Source organism: Varanus komodoensis, unplaced genomic scaffold, assembly GCF_004798865.1.
Source record: "Varanus komodoensis strain SLA01 unplaced genomic scaffold, ASM479886v1 scaffold11, whole genome shotgun sequence".
Lineage (NCBI taxonomy): Eukaryota > Metazoa > Chordata > Lepidosauria > Squamata > Varanidae > Varanus > Varanus komodoensis.
Window position 1 is genome coordinate 17,587,960 of NW_025335317.1, and position 20,998 is coordinate 17,608,957.

General features: G+C 45.1%; 1 protein-coding gene across 1 annotated transcript in view; it reads right to left on the bottom strand.

Annotated features, from left to right (window-relative positions):
* CDH23 (cadherin related 23) overlaps window positions 1–20,998 on the bottom strand; it is a 598,322-nt gene that overhangs the window by 48,540 nt on the left and 528,784 nt on the right. The window contains exons 43-47 of the mRNA XM_044420488.1: window positions 11,275–11,496; window positions 11,034–11,153; window positions 7,936–8,116; window positions 3,403–3,536; window positions 2,959–3,168 (exon numbers count right to left, since the gene is read on the bottom strand). Coding sequence (XP_044276423.1) covers window positions 2,959–3,168; window positions 3,403–3,536; window positions 7,936–8,116; window positions 11,034–11,153; window positions 11,275–11,496 — 867 coding nt within the window. The remainder of the gene's footprint in view (window positions 1–2,958; window positions 3,169–3,402; window positions 3,537–7,935; window positions 8,117–11,033; window positions 11,154–11,274; window positions 11,497–20,998) is intronic.

Sequence of the window (20,998 nt, forward strand, 5' to 3'; positions counted from 1 at the left end):
GAACTAGTTCCAAAATAAGAGAGACACTAAATTGGGATCTTCCCGTTAGGCATAAAACGACTAGCTATAATAATGAGGAACCTGTCATCTTTGCTAAAATTCTGCATACGAATATATAGGATTAATATGGAGGTGTTGAAGTGGTAAGGGCTCTCTCTCTACCTGGAACAGCTTGCTGTCTTGCAGGTAAGGTCTTTTGTTGGCCCAATCCATACCACCAGGACAGTATGAAATTAGAGCAAAATTTGCACTCTTGTAATGTGGCTTGAGAGAAGCCTTATGTAGGAAAGCCACACTGAATGAAGCGGGCATAAAGCCAGCCAGTTCTTAGCTATGACTTGAGGAACTGTGTTCCGGGCATGAAATAAAAAAAGAAGCAGCAGCAAAACCAGATTTCAAAACTGCCATCACATTGAAGTTCAAGCTAGAAACAAATTTCCAGACACAATGGACTCCTTAGAAGACATAACAGACTCCAAGAAACTGCAGGTCTCCGGCTGTTTGCAGGAAACATTGTAATTAAAAGCAGTGTAATCAAATCAGGCTAAACCTTGCGCTAAATTAAAGGATAATTATACAATTCAAATCATGATGTAATGTGAATCCATGCTTTTATTTGCATGTAGTTCTGGGACCACAGAGATAAAGGGAAACACACTCTGGGCTCTGCCATGAGGCTGCAGGCCAAAGACAAGACAGAGGCCGCACCTTTTGCCTCCAAAAAAGAGCACCTTGTTTCCGCTTCCCTCCCCATTTCTTTTTCCCTTTGCATTTTGCTCACTGGATCGCTAATCTGTGGTTAGGGATTGATTATTTATTTATTTGGGATAGTTCCAGCCTGTCCAATCACTCTGCGTCTCTGGAGAGCTCATCCTTTATCAGAGAGAGAATGGTAAGTATAGCTACCCTTATACCTATGCGTATCTGCAGATGTTTATTATATTGATCTCCTGACCTTTCCCCCACAAATAATCCAGGGTAGTTTACATAATCCTCCTTTCTATTTTGCCATCAGAACAAGCATGTGAGGAAGGATAGGCTGAGAGTCAGCAACTGACCAAGGGTCACGCAATCAGCTTCAGAGACAAGTGGAGCCTAGAACCCAGATCTTCTAAGACCCAGACCAATGCTAAACACTATGCAAGCCTGCCCTGCTCTATGAGGCTCTGTGATGTTACGTGGAGAGCCCATGGGGTGCAGTGGTTAAGAGTGCAGGCCTGGGACTCCGGGGATCTGGGCTGTAACCCCCACTTGGCCATGCAGCCAACTGGGTGACTTTGGACCAGCCTCACACTCCCAGCCCAACCTGCCTCACAAGGTTGTTGTTAAGAGAAGATTGAGAGGAGGAGATTTATGTACTCTACCTCGAGTTTCTTGAAGGAAACAGGCCGGATAGAAATAAAATAAGTAAATATGCTAGTTATATAATTAATTTGTTCCATTTGGGTAGGATAGAAGTCCAAATACTCAAACAAATCAAGCCTCCACATTCAGTAGGACTAGGGAAGAAGTCTTGCCTGTAGTGATTGTGGCAGAAATGGCACGAGGGGAACAGGCTGGGGTACGGCACGGGGCACACCAGTGAGTCAAGCATTAGCATGCTGGAAGAAAGGCCTTGGGTTGCTTGCCCCTGGGGGAAATAGTCTACACAGGGCGGCAGCTGCTGTATTGTCCTGAGCTGACGCCCTTTGACAGTGCCACAACCTGGACGAGGCCAAGTGCAAGAAAACTCCCCAACAGCAAGCCTTGATCCTTCAAGGGGAGGGCAACCCTGACTAGGACTGGTTTGATGACCCTGGGCAGAATAGCTAGTGTCCCAGTTCAGAAAACTTCTTTCTCAACTGGTTTAAGATCTGGTTGACTTTCCCTCATCCGTTTCAGAACAGTAACAGAGCCCTCATCCAGGATACCCTCAGCTTCTTTGGGATTCAGAGGTGGACAACAGAGGTAAACAGAGGCCAGCAACCAGCAGACTGAAAACTGCAGTGCGAGGCTTAGGTGACTTCACCCAGCACTTCATACAGACGTAGAAAAGCAGAAAAGGTGAGACTGAAGCTGGATATACCCCACTGGTCAGAGGTCATAGAGGAGAACAGAAGCACCCAACACAACCTTCTGGAGTTGGCCATCTAGATGCGACTGACTCCCAAATCAAGCAATCAGTACAGGAAGATGTTACGAGCAATCCTGTCAAAAGTTGCTCAGATATCCAGCAGTATCCTGACAACTGCACTCACATCGTCCAGTCTCTGGTGACCATCACCCAAAAGAATTACAAAGGCCAATTCTGTCCCCAAAGCTGGCTTGAATCTAGATTGAAACTGATCCAAGTAATCAGTTTCATCCCAAGACTGTACAGCGCTCAAGAGCCACCCCCCTCCCAAGAACCATGCTTTAAAAAGGAAGTTAGAATGGCCTTTTAATGGAGTCTTTTGGATCATAAATGGTTGTTCCTCTTTTGACGTGGGTACAGTCACTATGACTATTATTTTAGATAGTTTCATTATTTAGTGGAAGAGGAGGCCATCCTTGGCTACTCCTTTAGCACGGGTGGCATGCCTGCATACCCCAGCTGCTGGGGAAATAGGCAGGCAGAGGTCTTGCACCCATCCAGCTGTGGGCAGCTGGATTGCCACTGTGTGTGTGGCGTGCTGGACTAGATGGATGCCTGGTCTGATCCAGCATGTTCTTATCATTTTTCCACTGCTGTTTCAGTTTTTTATAGATGACTTGCTCTAATTATTGTTGTCAAACTGTTTTTACAATAGTGTTTTAACTTATATTGTTCACCTCCTTGGGATCAATTAGAAGAAAGATATAATTGTTCTAACAGAATTACTGTGTGCGTAACTCTACTTCACATGACCATGAAGAGAGGCATCATGATTGTCCCAGACTGTGTGGGGTTGGAAGCCCTGTGTGCATCTTTGCAGGTGAAAAAGAAGCTTGCAGACTTACTGTGCCGTTGATGTAAAAAGCATTTTCTATGTTTCCTGCTGTGATGCTAAAGGTTAAGAGAGCATTCCTGCCGCTGTCTGCGTCGCTGGCAAAGATGCGAGTGACAAAGCTGGAGACGGGGGCATGCTCGCTGAGCGTGAGATTCATCGGCAGGTTCAAGAGAACAGGGTCATTATCGTTAATGTCGAGAACACGCACACCGACCATGACCTGAAACACAGAAGGCAGGAAGATGAGGAGCGTGGAAAACATGCCTGAGACCATTATGACAAAAACTGCTAAGCTGCCTGGTTTTTCAAAGGTTGTCTCATTCACTGTTCTTTTTCCTTTCCCATATTCTTCACAGAGAACAATTCAAGTTTTCCATCAAACATGTACAACTGAATTTCACGATGGCTCAGCACCTCATCTTTGTTCTCAGGCCCCTGAACCACGAAGACTTACGCTGGAGCTGAGAGGTGGCACGCCTCTGTCCCTGGCAGCAATGCTGAGGTTATAGAAAGGAATGTTCTCTCGGTCCAGTTCAGCATCCTTCCGCACGCGCAGTTCTCCTTCCACAGGTGAGATCACAAATTCCCCTGCAAGACAGGCACAGACATGCAGGAAGAGGGGGAACATGGAATATGGCATGGAGGGACATTTGCCAACCTTTGTTTGTTTGGGAATTTTAATCCCATCCAATTACGCTGCACATCTCTGGACGGCTAAAAGCACTTTGGAAGAAGCCCTGGAGAACTTCAGGTTCCCATCCCTTCTTTTCCAGGGGGATGCACACTGATGTAGAAGGACAAGAACATGCATTCGAAGAGGTTCAACTGTTCTCATCTAAATCAGGGGTGCAGAGCCTCTGAGAGCTGAATCCCATTTTGAAAAAGTTCTCTGGGCCCTGTTTCAGTGGTAGGCAGGCCCCAAATACTACTTCCTTTTAGTGTAAAGCTCTTACTGCCAGTAACTGAGCCTTCAGAGAGGCACTTCCACCTCTCAGAATCCGGGAAAACTGCAAAAAAGCCATCAAACCACCAAACAATGGGTGGTTGGGGGAGAGTGCCAGAGGGCCAGATTCCATCCCAGGGCATGAAGTTCTATACTTCTGCATTTCTACAGAGACATTGGTGATGCATTCTCTACCAATATGCCATGAAGCCACAAGATCCAAACAGAATCCAGATTGCTCATACTTGTACCAAGCTCACGTCAAAGCAACAAGGCATGCATGCTGTCAGGAGCTGGAGTTCTTCTTTTGCACTTTCAAAGCCACAGACCTTTCCTTGCAAAGCATTCTTTATTGACCAAAGCACACAGATACCCAGAAGGAATCTCTGAGCATCCACAGAGCAGTTTGATGTATCCAATCTAGCATTCACCTCCAGGGACTCTCCTTATGAACTTGCTTGGCCCCCATCCCCATCAGGGGCCTTCTGGCAGTTAGCATGCCTTCTCTCTGTGCACTCATCCTCTAATTGGGCTCTTGACCCCTCTGTTGGGGTCAGGAGCTGTGGCTCCCTTGTCTGAGAAGCTCCCTTGCTCCAAGTCCCTTCCTACTCCCTTCCTCGACATTTGGGTTTTCCCAGAGGCTGCCTGCCCACCTGGGGAGCCTGGCCTTGAGATAAGCACCTCTGCTTCTCTCATCTCAGAGTCTTGGGACAGCTCACATTCCTGGGCTCCCTCGTGCACCTCTTCCCCTTCTTCTGATCCTTCTGGAGAGCAGCCGGCAGCCCTGGAGAATGTGCGCCCAAAACAGCCCTCTTTTGCATTCCCAGCACACGGTGAGACTTGTTTTATCAGAGAAAAACTCTAATCCTCCCTAGGAGATTCCACATTCAGCAAATGATCTAGTCCTGCTTCTCCCATAGATTGGGGGGGGGGAGGTCAGATGATACCACCTTCCTCTTATAAGCTTCCCAGGTTTCCTCAGCACCTTTTCTGTCTCTTTCCCATCACAGGAAATCTATCAATGAAAAAAGACAGGAGAACTGCACAACACCCTCTAGTTCCTAGTGCTCGGAGCCCTCCGTGTGCAAGCAGCCCCCTCTCCTAAGAGAGAAAGGTGAATATCTCTTTGCACACATCCTTCACAAACTTTCACTGTACTCTCTCAAGTCGCTTTTAAAATAAGCTAAACTACACAATCCCATACAACTTTAGATGGTTGATGGAGGCATGCTGAGGGCTGCTTGGAGCCGGCTGGTGCCGGAGGTCAGACTAGATGGCCCGGGAGGCCCCTTCTGACTCGCTCTGTTTCTATGTTTCTCTGTCAAAACTTACATTGAATTGTACCTGGAGAAGCACAAAATGCCTTAGCTTCTCTTATCGTATCGTTTTCCCCCCACCCAGCACTCACACGGGCTCTAGAGGGCTTCTGATAATGCGTATCTGGGTGTGGCAAACCTTTGGCTGAAGCTTGTTCATGCTCTTGGCAAAACAAGAACTGAAAATGAAAGCACACTGCGTATTGACTAGTTATATGAAAACAAATATGAAAAACATCTCATGTTCTTTCTTGCCCCATCCTCTCCCCTTCTAATGATTTAAATCACCGTTTTAATCTCCTTGCTCTCAAAACATTCTCTTGCTGTTCTAAAGTGGTCACAATTGTGTCATCTCGTAATTATTTAATGATCTGAAAATCTAGACCAATTTGCTTTTTATAACATCTTGTTTTATTTCTTCCAGATATGTGTCGCACAGTGCAACTAAATGAAATGTTTCCAAAACATTGAGAGCCAGTGTGGCGTAGTGGTTAAGAGCATGGGACTGGGACTCAAATGACCTGGGTTCTAGTCCCCGCTCGGCCATGGAGCCAACTGGGTGACTTTGGGCCAGTCACAGACTCTCAGCCCAACCTACCTCACAGGGTGGTTGTTGTGGGGATAAGATGGAGGAGGAGAATGAAGTAAGCTGCCTTGAGTCCTTTGTAGGAAAAAGGCAGGATATAAATCGAAAAATAGATAAATAAATAAAATGAAAAAAAGAAAAGTTGCAGAAGGAGGCAGACACAAAAAGGGAGGAAAGCCCAAGGAGATGGTGGCCATTTCACAGGGGAAAGGTGTGACAAAGTGTTTTTTCTACAAAGTTTCTCTTTCTAACTTCCCCATCCAAACTGCTATTTACTCCTTTGGGGCAGCAGATAGACACCTATATGCTTTTCCTAGTGGGGCAAATAGATTCAGAAGATTGCACTTTAAATTGGGAAAATAGCACAACGGAAACGGCCCATCATTCATGCTAAGATGCTGACTGCTTTTGTAAAACAGAAAAGAAGAAAGAAAAATAATTAGGAAATCTGACATCCACCCCTTCATCTAGTTTGGCCCTTAGAGGACTGTAATATGGTTGACCTTCAGGAATCTGAGCTGGCTTTACACCTTACATTCATTTTGCGCCAAGGCCATGTTATCCTGAGATATTTTATTTACTTATTTATTTATTTAAAACTTTTGTATACTGTCTGCTACCAACTTTTCTCCCATCCAGGCGCTCACTAAATGTGTAAGTAAAGGGATCTTTCTATACCAGCACAGCACCAAACAATTTCAGCAAGATTCTAATTCCACTGAATTCTATTGTGTTTTAGTGGGACTTAAATCCCTTTTAAATCATTATCTTTTCCATGCCTTTGGAGCAGGGTGGGTATAACATGAAAATAAATAATAAAACATGAAAACTTTTGATTACAGTTTGATGAAGTTTTGAAAGGCTCGTGACACTCCAGAAATCCTGCAGAAGTCGCCTCTGATACATCGACTCTCAAAGAACACACCTAACCCTCCTGAAGTCCAGACAGAGGCTGGAAACATGTCCTTATGTTTGCTTGAAACATTGCTTGAAAAGAGGTGCCTTCCTCTCACACTGCAAAGCAGTTCTCAGTCCCTTTTAGCACATTTGATTTCCCTTTTTCATTTGTGGGATGAACCTGCAAAACCTCAAGCCATCTTATAGGAGAGCAAAGTACAACAATTTTGCAATGTTTCCTTTAATGGCGGATGCCGCTTGTAACAGGATTTCCTGATGTAGACACTCCAACTTCTGAGAAACAGGCCACTGAGAGATGTTTTTCAAATGGCCCATTCACAATCCTAAGACATTTATCTCTGTTTTTCCCCCACACCCTTTCCCTCTCCCCAAGTAATTTTCCTTCTGTGTGCCTGGCATTGTGATTTCAAAGTGAGTAGCTTGGCCTGCATGAGAGAGGTTGGGCTAATTGACATGGTCTAACTCTGCCCAGAAAGGCTGTCCAAATATTTATCCACACTCTTGGATCTTTCGCAAATCATCCTATTGCTTAACTTGATGCAAATTTTCTTGACATAAAGTTGGGGGAGGGACATCATTTTTCATTCACAGTTCTTAGAGCCAGTACTGAAAAGTATGCCCAATAATAATAATAATAATAATAATAATAATAATAATAATAATAATAATTCCTAACATTACACTGGAGGAGCAAACATCAGGGGGCAGCTGAGACATGTTATTGCTTGTTATAATTACTGTTCAACATTTCAGTGGCATTTCTGATGTGCAATGTGCTTACCTCAGGCTGTGAGGTATGGCACTAGGACATCCACTTTGCACATCCGTTCGATGTGCACTTGCCCAAGTCCATGCCAAGAATCGATGGTAAAAACAGAATAAGAACAGACATTCCTGGGATTTAAAGGAAGGCCCCAGAATTGAGAACATAAAAAGAAGAACCTTACTTGGTTTGAAGTTTTTACTTGGAATTAGACCAAGGAAAATGCTCTTATACCACATATAAGGAAACAGGTTTAGTAAGAACAGGTATTTATTTGGGGAAGTAGGGGAAGAGAAAGGAATATAGTACTAAGTCCTCGGTTCATACTACTCCCTGTGGGATGGCTGTTCCTTCCCAAAATCTGTGCATAAGATGAATACAATGCATGCATTTTCTGGATGGATAAAGAACTGCAAACATAAGTCTACTCACCCCCTTTCTCTTTCCCTTCTGCCACTTACCAAGAGGATCCCCTCCAACGATGCTGTACTCTACTTGTCCACTGGGTCCTGAATCTCCATCATGGGCCAGGAAGGTCCACACCCTTGGACCTGGCTGTCCCTCCGTGATGTCAAAGGGCCCTTCATAAGAACGTGGGAATGTTGGCTGATTGTCATTGATGTCATTCAAGTTCACTAACACCTGAGAGGAGCACGAAAATGCACAGAAGAGCTCTAATGTTCTTAAAGCACAAGGCGGTCTCAAAGCAGTTTTGTCTGTATGAATGTTGATTTGGGGCAGGTAAAACACTGAGGAAATGGCGATAACCCTACTGCCAAGAAAATGGAGCCATCTTTCACACAACTCCCCAGAATGGTGTTGGAGTTGTTATTCATTTATCTTCTAAATCACCTTGGACTCCTTGCAAGAGGAAGAAACATAGGCAAGAAAGGGAATGCATTCATCACTATTCTAAGCAGTGATTTGTTTGCAGCAACTAGCGCAATGCTTCTCAATGTTCTTTGTGCAGAAACCGGTAAGCAGAGAGCCTTTGTGGCACACGAATACATTAATTAATAAAATATTTTTTATTCTCTCAGTATTTTAACAATTAATTGGTTTTATCCTGTTTTTATCCTGTTTTTACAGCTATTTTAGATGCAGTGTGCTGTCATTAGGGTTTTCTTCTTGGTTTCCTTTCTTGTAAGCCATCCAGAGACATTTTTTTAGTCATGGGCGGCATAGAAAAAATTTAAATAAAGAAATAAAATGGAGACAACCACTACATCATCCTTTTTCGACATAGTAGGATTTGGAAAAACCCAATTACTGAAACAGAACATTCTGCATTTCAGTGTGAATATGAGAGCAACATGCTCTGCTGTGGGAACTTGGTGGCCTGGATGGACAATTTTCACTCGAACACAAAAGCTTCCCTCACAACTTATTTTATCTAATCTTTGCAGAGTCTGAGATAAACTTCTGCACGTATGGCCAGACCCTCAGCTTCATGGTGCTGTGATCGCAGATTAAAGGGATGAACTGACATGAGATTGTAGAAGCCTGCACTACAGAATCAAAGAATGCACTGCAGAAAGCCAACTCTCCACCTCCACCTCCAAAATAACGGCCACGCCATTATCTTTAACAGCTGCCATATGGAGGCCCCTTTAAATTACTCACAGCCCTCACATGGAGAAGCAATTCCATGCATTCAGGAGCTGCCTTATGCTGAGTCAGACCACTGGTCCATTTAGTCCAGTACTGGCAACACAGACCGGCAACAGTTCTTCTCGGTTTTTTCCTGCCCTACCTGGATATGCCAGAGATCAATTTGTATGCTTATGACTCAGGAGTGCTTCTGCTGAGGTTACGTGCCATCGAGTTGCCTCCAGCGTACAGTGACCCTATGAATGAGTGCCTGCCAAAAGGTCCCCTGCTTCACAGCCCTGCCCAGCTCTTGCCAACTCAAGGCTGTGGCTTCCTTTATGGGATGGATCCTTCTCCTGGTTGATCTTCCTTTTCTTCTCCTGCCTTCAACCTTCCCTAGCATGCTTGTCTCCTCCAGGGAGTCTAGCCTTCTCTTTATGTGTCCAAAGGAGGACGACTTGAGTTTCCTGCAGGGAACGTTCTGGCTTCATTTCATCTAGGACCCACAGACTCATCCTTCGGTCAGTCCAAGGTACTTGCAAAGCTCTCCTCCGGCACCATATTTCGAGCACATCCATTTTATTCCAGTCAGTGTTCTTCATTGTCCAGATTTCACACCCAGACATTTTGACAAGCTTGTTTAATCCACTTCAGACCTAACATTCAGGTTATATTCAGCTTGAACCAAGAGAAAGAACTGTACTGGGGGAGGTGTGTTTTGAAGCAGGGCGGAACTCCCTCAGGAAATCACAGGCAAGCTAACATGTAAATTGTGAATCAGTCGCAGCCAGCAGAACAGGCACACTGGGCCACGCCCTCCACTTACGGGGGTCCAAGAGCACAATTTGGCCATTTTAGATTTGCTCCTGAATAAAAGAATGCAATTCAGGTTGATGCAAAAAAATAAGAACCTGTGTTCAAAATGCATGGAATTGCACGTGTAGCACAAATGTACATGCAACTACACACTAGGTGCATGCTACACACTAAAGGAAATTTTATTGTGTAAACATGATGGTAAGTAATAGCAATTACATTACTAAGTAAATAGTAATAGTAATGATATTAAGCAAGTAATAAGTTTACTTATTCCTAATAACGACGAATACAAAACAGGACAATCTCTGCAGCATCAAGGTGAATCATGTGTGCACCTTTTCAGAAAAGCACCAAATGTATGCCATCTTTCCAGGAACAGGACTTGTGCTGCTGCACGTGTGTATGGGGCCGACAGCGCAATGCTCCCAGTGCAATTCCACACGCTTCACTGATGCTTTCATCATTTTACTGACGCAAGCCTTTGCTGCTGGACATTTGCAGTGCTGTGGTGAAACGCAGGCAATTTTCATGGGGAAGTATTGCTGCTGTGAACAGCTGCCCCCTGGAACATTCTCAAATGTGTATATATTAAATATACCATAATGCATACTGGAGCAGAAATCATAGGCTCAAGCAGCGCTTACCGTTAAGATCAAACAAATTCCAAGAAGAAAAGGAAGGACCTGTCGCATGGTCCCACTTGATTAGCTTGGCAAAGGAAGGGTGTGGAGGAAAACCTTCAGGAAATAGGGGGGCTGTGCCTATGAACCCCCACCCTACAATCAATACAAGTAGCGGGCGCACACTTTTTTCATATTGCACTGATTTCCCCTCATCCTTGCCAAATCAAGATATATCCTGCAGACAAATCAGAGAGAAGCATGTTCTTCCTCTGGAAATGGGTCATGGAATTCCTTCCCTTCTTGAGAACCACTGATGCAGTCGCTATTCAGAATGGATTTACTTAATGCAGTGGCAGAGCCAGAACTTGGCTGTGCGCTCTTCAAGGAAAGCATCAATCTTGTTATCAGAAGCTTGTTTTAAAATACGGAGGGAACTGGCTGTAGCAACTAGCAAGTCAGGAGTGTGGCTGGAGGGGTGCTCGCTTATCCATGTTTCATGCTCTTTCCCAGAATAGACTCATACATACCGTTGTGGTAGAAGTGAGACGGCGGGAGGGTACTGGACACTGGTCTGTGGCAATGACGATCAGTGTGTAACGGCCATGGCTGATTTCATAGTCCAGCTCCTTCACTGTGCGGATCTGTCCCTGAAGCAAGAGACCCACAAATGTTCTTGCTCAACAATGGCTGAAATCATTCAATGAAATGCCAATGAATTGTGCAAAGGTAGTAGCGCGAAGTGGAACTGTGATGCGAGCGTGTACTCACTGTAGTGCCATTGATGTGAAAGGTGCCCATGATGTTTCCTTCGATGATGGCATATGTAACTGTGCCATTTGGACCTTCATCAAGGTCCACAGCATTGATGGTGATAAGGATGGCGTTGAGTGTGCCTGGGCCCTCATCCAGGGTGACTTCATACAGCTGCTGCCGGAATACTGGGGCATTGTCATTCTCATCTAGGATGGTTACATACACCGTAGTAGTGGCCTGCAAACAAACACGGATGCATTTATGATCATGCGAGGGGGGAAAAGAAAAAAGAATCAAGTACAAGTCAACCATTCAAGTCTTCACCCATGAACATGTAGTTCTATGGGGTAGCTTATGTTACTGTGCCATGCTGATAAGGTTAACATTGATGGATGAAAAAGAACAAGGGCAACACCAAACAAAGAAATGTGTGGTGTAAGCCTGCTTGGAATTTGTTTGTTGAAATACCAGAATCCTTCCCCATAATAACAAAGACATCCAGCTTTAAGGTTTTCCCATAAATAGTTGATGTCATCCAAGAGGCATGGTTATGGAACGGATTAATAAAAACACTTGCTCAGGAGTTTCAAGGAAGTAAACATGATTAGCCGCAGTCAACATTATGTTGGCAGCGCCACTGAAAAACATAACATATTTAAGATGATGTTTTAATGAAGCCAGTTTTTGTAAGATTGACTTATCTTCCGCAACATGAATGCAGTATTAAATGCTAATGGGCACAACATATGTTTCATTGCCTGCTTTCTGGTTCGGGGGAAGTGCCACCTACATGAAATAAAGGATAATGCAGAACTGTGGCACTCTGAAATATGACCCGTCCCTTATAACCCAAAGTATGTAGTGATTAACATGCCATCAGATAACTTCTTCCAGCAAATGTATCATAGGGTTAACATCTCCCATCCTCTCCCAGAGTGGCTAGTCATCCAAGAAAGTGTATGTATGTATGTATGTATTTAGACTTCTATGCCACTCTATTTGCCGAAGCCTTGGGGCGGCTCACATCCATAAATAAACTTCCTTAAAATAATATAAATTAACAGTATAAATTAAGTCGCCCTGGCCAAAGAATATAATGAATAAATACTATTAACAATTAAAATGACATTTGAATAAAAAGGTATTCGCCTGGGGCCGAAAAACAAATAATGATGGCGCCAGGTGCACCTCTCTGGGGAGCGCATTCCATAGATTGGGTGCTACCGCAGAGAAAGCCCTCCTCCGAGTACTCACCCTCCTAATTTCCTTCACGGAGGGTTCCCGGAGAAGGGCCTCTCCCGCAGACCTCAAGGGGCAGGCGGGCATATATGGAGATAAGCGCTCCTTCAGGGAACCAGGACCCAAGCCATTAAGGGCTTTATAGGTCATCACCAACACCTTGAATTGGGCCCGGACTTCAATGGGAAGCCAGTGAAGCTGACGGAGGACTGGAATCATGTGAACATAACGCCCCGTCAGCAGCCTGGCTCCTGACGCAACCCACACCTCCTGATGACCTCTCCCAGCGGTTTCATGTAGACGTTAAACAGCAAAGAGGACAAAATGGACCCCAGCGGTATGCCATGGCATAGCTGCCATGGTGCAGAGCCATAGTCCCCCAGCACCACCTTCTGGAATTGACCATTGAGATAGGAGCAGAACCACTGCAAAGCAGTGCCTCCGACCCCCAATCCCGCTAGCCTATCCAGAAGGATACCATGGTCGATGGTATCAAAAGCCGCTGAGAGGTCCAGAAGAACCAACAGGGACGCACTCCCCCTGTCCTTCTCCCTGCACAGGTCATCGTACAAGGTGACCAAGGCAGATTCAGTACCGTACCCGGGTCTGAAGCCGGACTGAAATGGGTCCAGATAATCAGTTTCATCCAAGAGTGCTTGGAGTTGTCTCACCACCACCTGCTCCAACACCTTGCCCAGAAAAGGGATGTTGGCCACTGGTCTATAATTAGTGGCCATCTCTGGATCCAGAGATGCTTTCTTCAGGACCGGTCGGACTACGGCCTCATTTAAAGGGGCAAGTACCCAACCCTCCCTCAGAGAAGTGTTAACCACTTCCAAGATCCAGATCCCAATCCCGTGCTTGGCGTTGTTTATTAACCAAGATGGGCAAGGGTCCAATAGGCAAGTGGTGGGACGTACTCGTCCAAGCTCCTTGTCCACATCATCAGGCCGCAATAACTGAAATTCATCCATTAATTTTGGACCAAGTGGCGACATTGGTATCTCCCCAAAAGCCTCTGAATCACTAGTAGAGTCTAGCTCATGACGAATCTGAGCGATTTTCTCCCTGAAATACTTGGCAAAGTCATCACAGCAGGCCTTCGAGGGTGGAACCAGATCTTTCTTAGGGCCAGGACAGACCAGGCCATGTACCACTCGAAAAAGCTCCATTGGACGGCATTTTGAGGAGGCAATGGAAACGGAAAAGAATTTCTTTTTCGCCGCCCTCACCACCACAGCACAGGCCCGATAATGGACTCTTAAGTGTGTTCAGTCAGATTCATCCCGTGATCTCCTCTACCTACGCTCTAGCCGTCTCCCAGCCTGCTTCATTGCCCGCAATTCAGGTGTATACCAAGGGGAGGAGTGGGCTCTGCCTGGTGGGAGAGGACGCTTGGGAGCGATCGTGTCAACAGCCCTAGTCATCTCCCCGTTCCATAGTTCAACCAGAGCCTCGACAGGAGCACCAGTCTTGTCAGCCGGAAACACCCCCAGGGCCTTCAGGAATCCGTCCGGATCCATCTGGCTCTGGGGACGGACCCACACAATCGGGTCCGCACCCTTACAGAGGGAGAGGCCGCTCTCGAGCCCAAACCTCACGAGGAAGTGATCTGACCATGACAGGGGTGTCAGACATAAAATCCTCACCCTCAGACCACCCTCTTCCTGCCCCGTCGAGAAAACCAGGTCCAGAGTGTGTCCACGTTCATGGGTCTAGTTGTTCTAGAATTCCTGTTCCTACGGCTCAACAGGGTTTTCTGATTTTCTTAGCCTTTGCAGGGGCAGGAGGGGCTGCCATGGGAGGGAATGTGTAAGGAAGCCACCTTTGGCCAGTGCAGCTGATGCAGTGTAAATTGGGATTGCATCAAGTGGCTTAAGGATAATAAAACAGGGCATCTGGGTGTTTAGTAGGTATTGAAGAAGAAATTGTGGCCTGGAACATTGTAATATGCTAAATCTGAGGTTGAGAAAATTCTCCCTTCTGTACAACTGTTCAAAGGGCAGCAACACTAACTTCTATTGCTACGTGAAGAAGACACTGAAAGGAACATCAGATGGCCCCTATTTCTGAGGGCACAGCCTGCATTTAACCAAGTGTTGGGCAAAACATACACTTTGCACACTACTACTTCGCAACAGAGTGTTTGGTGGAAAGTGGTATGAGAACACTGTGGTTCAACCTCCCAACTTTCATTTACTTCAGAACAACTGCTATCTAAAACTGATCAGAACGGTGATGTTTGGGAAGGGGAAGTTCAACCCACACTGGTTCCTCAGTCTACATGACTTCTGAAGATGTTGCGGCAGAAATGGGGAGTGAGGGTGATCTGATCTGGCTGTGAAATTGCCAGGGTTGATTTGGCTGGCTAGGTGGGTGTCCCCCTCACCGCTCCATGTGCGAGCTTGGTGGAAGAGGCCAGCCATCCAGATAGAAGGAATGTGTGATTCTTTGGCCAAGGCTGCATGACAGCTGCACTGCCCCGGGGTGGAAATGCACATAATGCCGGATGGAGCTGGTGGTTGCTACTGTTATCATTATTATTTTCCACTGTGGGGCAAGACAGCGGCTGCAGGGGTGGGGAGAACTGTGGACGGTCAGCTCAAGGAAACGTTAAACATTCCTTCTCCCAGTGCTGTTGTCCTGAGTAAATTCAGAGAACCTGAATTAGACTGAAGTATAACCTTTATACTTTTCAGTCTAATACTTTAGAGTATTCTTTAGACTGAATACTCTAAAGAACACAAGTACTTTTTCAGGTCAAGCACTGGCATAGACGGCAACCAGCCAGCCTCTCTTCTCTCCCAAGAGAACAGAGGACAGGCTCAGCACATCAACATTTGGCTGCAATCTTCAAATTTTAGATGTCTATGGAATAGTTTGAACACCAGGCCCAAAAGCCCTGTGGAGGCACCAGGTTAACTTGCCTGAACTATTTCACTGGGCAGCCATTCTGTTTCTGCAACACTCCCTAAACAAAGTCTCTGGAAATTGTATAATGAAGTAAGTGGCACAGCAGTTATGAAACATCCTGTGGTTGCAGTGCTATCTGATCACACAAAAGACATCCTTGCATGCATGCCTCTAGCAAGCTTCTCCTCCTAGTTTCACATGTGAGCACACGATACCTCCTTTCTCTTGTTGTCTTTGTTTTGGTCCTCATTCCGTTGCATTCAAGGATGAAATTACCTTAAGAAACACTCATTTATCTGGTTGTTTTAATATTGCTTTGTTGGAATCAAGGGGCATTTTTTTCAACATGGTCAAAAGAGGCAACTTCCTTGCCACCACACCTGGACGTGCTTGTGCAGCATCCCTGACAGAGGGCAGTAAATTTACTGTGATATGGCCACCTCCCTGTTCCTGTCACTCTAACCTGTGGAATGTACAGGAACTCTTTTCCCAGCACCTGCCACTTCAGACAGACCAGAAATCGAAGTAAATCGTGCATATGGGTGTTATGTTCACATCATTTCTCAAGCACCAGGCACATAAAAGAAAGTTACTTCTCTATATCATCCTCCTATTAGTAACTAAAACCAAATAACTCATTTGATCCAGCTGGCTTTCCATTTTACCTGATGTAAACAATCTCATGAAGCTTTAAACTTGCATACTTTTGGAGAGGGAAAGAAGCAGTGGTTAAACAATGTATCTTTAGATCCTTGACTTAATGGTCTTCTGAGGGCAGGGGTCAATATTTCTTTCAAATATTTCTCTTTGTCTCCCAGCCACCATTCCATGGGTTACAGTGGTTCCAACATTCTTGATATGTTCAAACGATAAAAATGTTTGCCAACCCCAACAATGAAAATGATGATAGGAACATGTGTAGGGTTCTATTTTTAACTCACTTACATCAGAGCGCTATAATAACTACCAGAATATGGTAGGGTTTACTTCTGTTGCTGCTATCAACTGGCATTGTCTTGGTGGTTATTTAGGGGACTGTGGGCATTGGACTTTGGCCCCAAGGCCCATCCCTAGTTATTCCACTGGGTAGAGGGCAGCGGACTCAAGAAATTATTCACTTTTGGCCTGATCAGTGTTGAATAGAGGGGAACTAGTACTTCACGTGATTTGGAAGTGATAACTTCTATTAAGCCCAAAATAATTTGCCTTTTTTCGCAGCCAGTCACATTAGATTGTTGACTCATATTCAGCTTGTGAACTACAACTATTCCAAGACCCTTCTTGTATGTAAGGTAAGCCAACTTGTAATGATGTACTGTATTTTTCCATGTATAAGATGATACTTTTTCTTAAAAATATTTACCTAAAAATGGAGGGGCATCTGATAGATGGGGGGGCCAAGAGGAGAACGGCAGGTGTGCTTGGGTGGGGGGAGACTGGTGTGATCACGGGCTCACTTGGGGGGGTTGTGGGTGCGGTGCACTCAGGGAGAGGAGGCTGGTGTGATCGGGGGGAGAGGTGGGAGCAGGCATGAGCAGGGGGAGGCGGGCACAGGCGCGGGCACGAGGGGGGGCAGGCGCGATTGGGGGGAGGACTGGTGCGGGTGCACATGTGCGGGGAGGCGGTGCGTGCGCAGCAGCAGCTTGCTTGCTCAGAGATCAGGAAAAGTGGAGGGCATCCTATACATGGGGGCTTCTTATAGTCAGAAAAATACGGTATTTGGTTTCTTTTCTTAGGTGCAGAACTCTCCCCACTTTGCAAAAGTGCCATTGATAAACCTTGAGTATAGTTCTGTGGCCACTGTTTTGTTGTTCCACCCAGCCCACGTTTAGCTAGTTTTCTAACCAGAATATCCTGAGGCACTTTGTCAAAAGCTTTGCTGAAGTTCAGCTATCCTGGTATTTGGATGTGAAATGGGTATTACATACCTTTTTAATGAGGTGTGACAACATTCTTGTTAAATTCCTAAGAGCCTTTGCAACATGGACATACTCAATTAGAATATGATGATATGTTGAGGTTATCCTAGTGTTTTAAATAATGTTAAGAAGGTTGGTTATATATCAGCATTGAGGTTGGGTTTGCATGATTAGGGAAGGAAAAGAAGCCATTGTGGTGTCTTCCCGGATCCATACATGCCAGTCACATACCACCTCATTTCCATAATTACCTGCATCAGGTGTAGGTCACCATGTTGTTTGAATAAGGGAAGGTGAGTGGAGAGGATGGCTTTCAAGCCACCCCCAACCCAGTGGCCCAATGGATTGTTCTAGGGGTCTGGGGTAGTTTGGAGGCAATTCCTGCTCCCCACACTAGGTGTGCTTAACCCACACCTAGAGCAGTCAATTACGGAAATGAGGTTGCATGTGTGGGTCAGGAAAAAGCAGTCACCATTGCTTTTTTCCCCCTTTTCTGATCATGAAATTCTGGCCTTTATGTTAAACCAGACACTGAAAGCCAGTGTGGCATGTTGGTTAGAGTACTGGACTGATGAACTGAGTCTTGGCTTTGAAGCTCACTGGGTTATTTTGGGCTCTTTTGGGTTACCCTCAGCATAACCTACCCTGTTGTTGTGAAGAAGAGGACTATGTAAGCAGCAATGGGTTTATTACAGGAGGAAAAAAGGTGGGGCTGAAATGCAGTGTTTTTATAATAATCATTTTAATAGCTCTATGTGAACATACACATGCAGTATCACATGTCCCATTACTTGAAAATGATCACTATGGCGTAACTTTGGTGCTTTTTCTAACAAAAAATCCTGCATGACCACCAGTTATGTTGCTGCATTTATTCTGATCCATTTTTATTATAGTAATACTTACTGTGGTTGTTAGCAGTTATTATTTAACATGTACTATATGTGTATTTGCATGCACATATACTAAGGAAAACTGAAGACAGAAAAAGAGGGAGCTCAAGTATGAGATGGATCATTTCCATAAAAGAATCCACAGCCTTGCATTTACAAGAGGGTGGTCAAGGAGAGGACCTTTTGGAGTGTTGCCATAAATTGGAAATGGCTTGATGGCACACAACAACAACTAAAATATTCTATGCATGAAATTATATATGCATTTTAAAGACGTGTTCATAATTTAATAGCTGTTTTGAATTATACTCTTTCCTTAATAAACAACACAATGACCAAATTATGCTCTTGGAACTCTTGGATGGAGAACCAATTGTGTCTATTCAATTAACCATGACTGATTTATAACTTACTAATCTGGTTTGCCTGGAATTTCCTGAGGGACACCTCCCCATTTCAAAATGTCCAGCTTGCCCCTTCTTCTGGGGCAGAACGTTTCGCTGATGTAAGCTGAACGTACCCTGAAAGTTAAGTTAGAAATAGATCAAGCAGTCCTGCTTTGTAAGTGTACAGACACATGTCCGGCTGCAGGGTTCTTAGTGCCCTTGGGCTAAGCGGCCTCCTTGGGCTCCCTCCCTTACTGCGTCTACTTTCTCACCACCATTATCAGCAGCCACTGCTTGTGCCCCTCATCCTGTTCCTCATAATGACCACCCCTTGCATCTCTGATGGGCAGCGAGCCAGTGAGCAAGCAGCACAAGGTACCTTCGGTTCCTCCGCGGTCAAGGCCAGAGCAGGAAACAGGGGAACAAGCAGGTCGCCATGGTGAAGAGAAGCAATTTCAAGGGGCTCTTGCCAATGGCCCCTGCAGGGCTGTGGGGCCTTAGGAGGTGCCCAGCTATGCTCCCTGAGACACCAGTCCCAAAAGCATACAAATACGTTGTTTTACGGATAGAGCTCCATTGTTCCCAGGGGGTGGAAAGAAAATATGTCCCCACTTTAGCAGGACTTCTTGATTACCACAGTATCTGAAGATGAAAGGGCTTGCTGGTTGCCACAAAGCAGTTTTTTGCTTCTAGATTTCCTACTACACAGAAATACTTGCTTCCCCAATAAGAGTTACTAGGCTGTAGATACCCTCCAAGGGATATTCCAGGTGTCTTTTTTGTTACTTTTTCTGAATTTTCAGCTACCTTGGGAAGAAAAAGGAAAAGGAAAAAAGAGAGGCAAGTCTCAGACCTTTGGCCCATTAACCTGTGAAATTTGCATGGAGCTTCATACAGAAATATATGCAGACCTTATTTTATCTGAAAATTACTGATGCTGAAAGCATATTAGACAATGGTTGCAACAACATTAGGTGACTGATAAGCACTTGGTGATGTTTAAAATATTGTATTAGCCCTTAATCTTGCAATTCAAACTATTTAATAGTTTACATAACCTTAATCCAAATATGTTGGACTCGTATATTGAACTGGATTTAAATTTTAGCTGTCTTTGGTCCATCTTATCTAGCTGTAGACTTCTTTAATTTGCTTGTCAGTTCATCCGCCCTAAGATCTTGTAACTGCACGTCATCATGTGCGTATCTAAATGTGGAAATCCCTTGCTACAAAGCAACTGCACTACCATGCACCTCTCTCTACTTCCCACGTTGTTTCACAATTACTTAGAATCCTTCTTCATACATATGCCATATCCTAAGGCCCTCGCACTGCAACATTCCCCCAAAATGTTCTAGGACACATTTGGTGTGGTTAGGTAATGTTAGATTCTGGACTTAACTGTCTTACAGGCAGGGGCTGTTTAGATGGTAATGTGCATTGCTTCATTTTTATCATCATCATCATCATCTCTATACTACTTCACTGCTGAAGCTCTCTTGACTTTCAGATGTGGTCCATCACTGTTTGATAACGATGCTCTCTTAGGTTGTACCATTGGGGTATAAAGCCTATCCTTACCGGGGCAGTCAAAAGAATTATTGCATGCCACTGAAGGAACAGTTCAGCTGGGATGTCCGTAAGCCTCTGATCTCAGACACTTACAGACATCCTAGGCAGTGGGGAGGGAAGTGTCAAGGTCTCCTGCTCACTTCTGGTAAATCAGCTGGACAGCCATTTTCAGTTGGCTAGCTGCAAGCTTTGGAGGGGGAGAGGAGGCTGGAAGGCAATCAGGATATTTCGCCTCCTGTCAGCTCCAGCCTCTTACCCACCCTACCCTCTGAAGGAGGATGAAGGAAAGGTGATGCACCCCCTCTGCCCCTTCTCTGAGGGTGCTCTTACGTCCTCAAAGAAGCAGCCGGCGCAGTTCTTTCCATGCTGGCTACAGAAGAGGGTGGGGAGCAAGCTGAACATGGATCTTCAGCTCCAAGGTGGAGACTGTATTTCTTACTTTGGATCTGGGATCCAAATACTCCTCGAGATGGGGGTGGGGAAGACTAAGTCTTAGATGTAAGTGGTGTCAGAATCTCGGAATCTCAATTTGAGAAGAGGGAATAAAACTCAGGTTCGTGGGAAAGATCAAGTGTCCAGACCATCTGAGGCTTTATTGTATTACCCCAAGGTTCCCTCGGTACTCAGGATAATGCATGCATTACCGGGCAGGCAGAGGTGACCTCTGCTGCCAAGCTTCAACACATTGCAGGGTATTTTATAGGTACACAGGTACAGGGCAATTGACAGAATGCAGAGATTACAATAAGATTCTGAGGTCATCACATACAGAACAGATAAAGAAATGTCAATCACACAGTAACAATGAGATTACAAT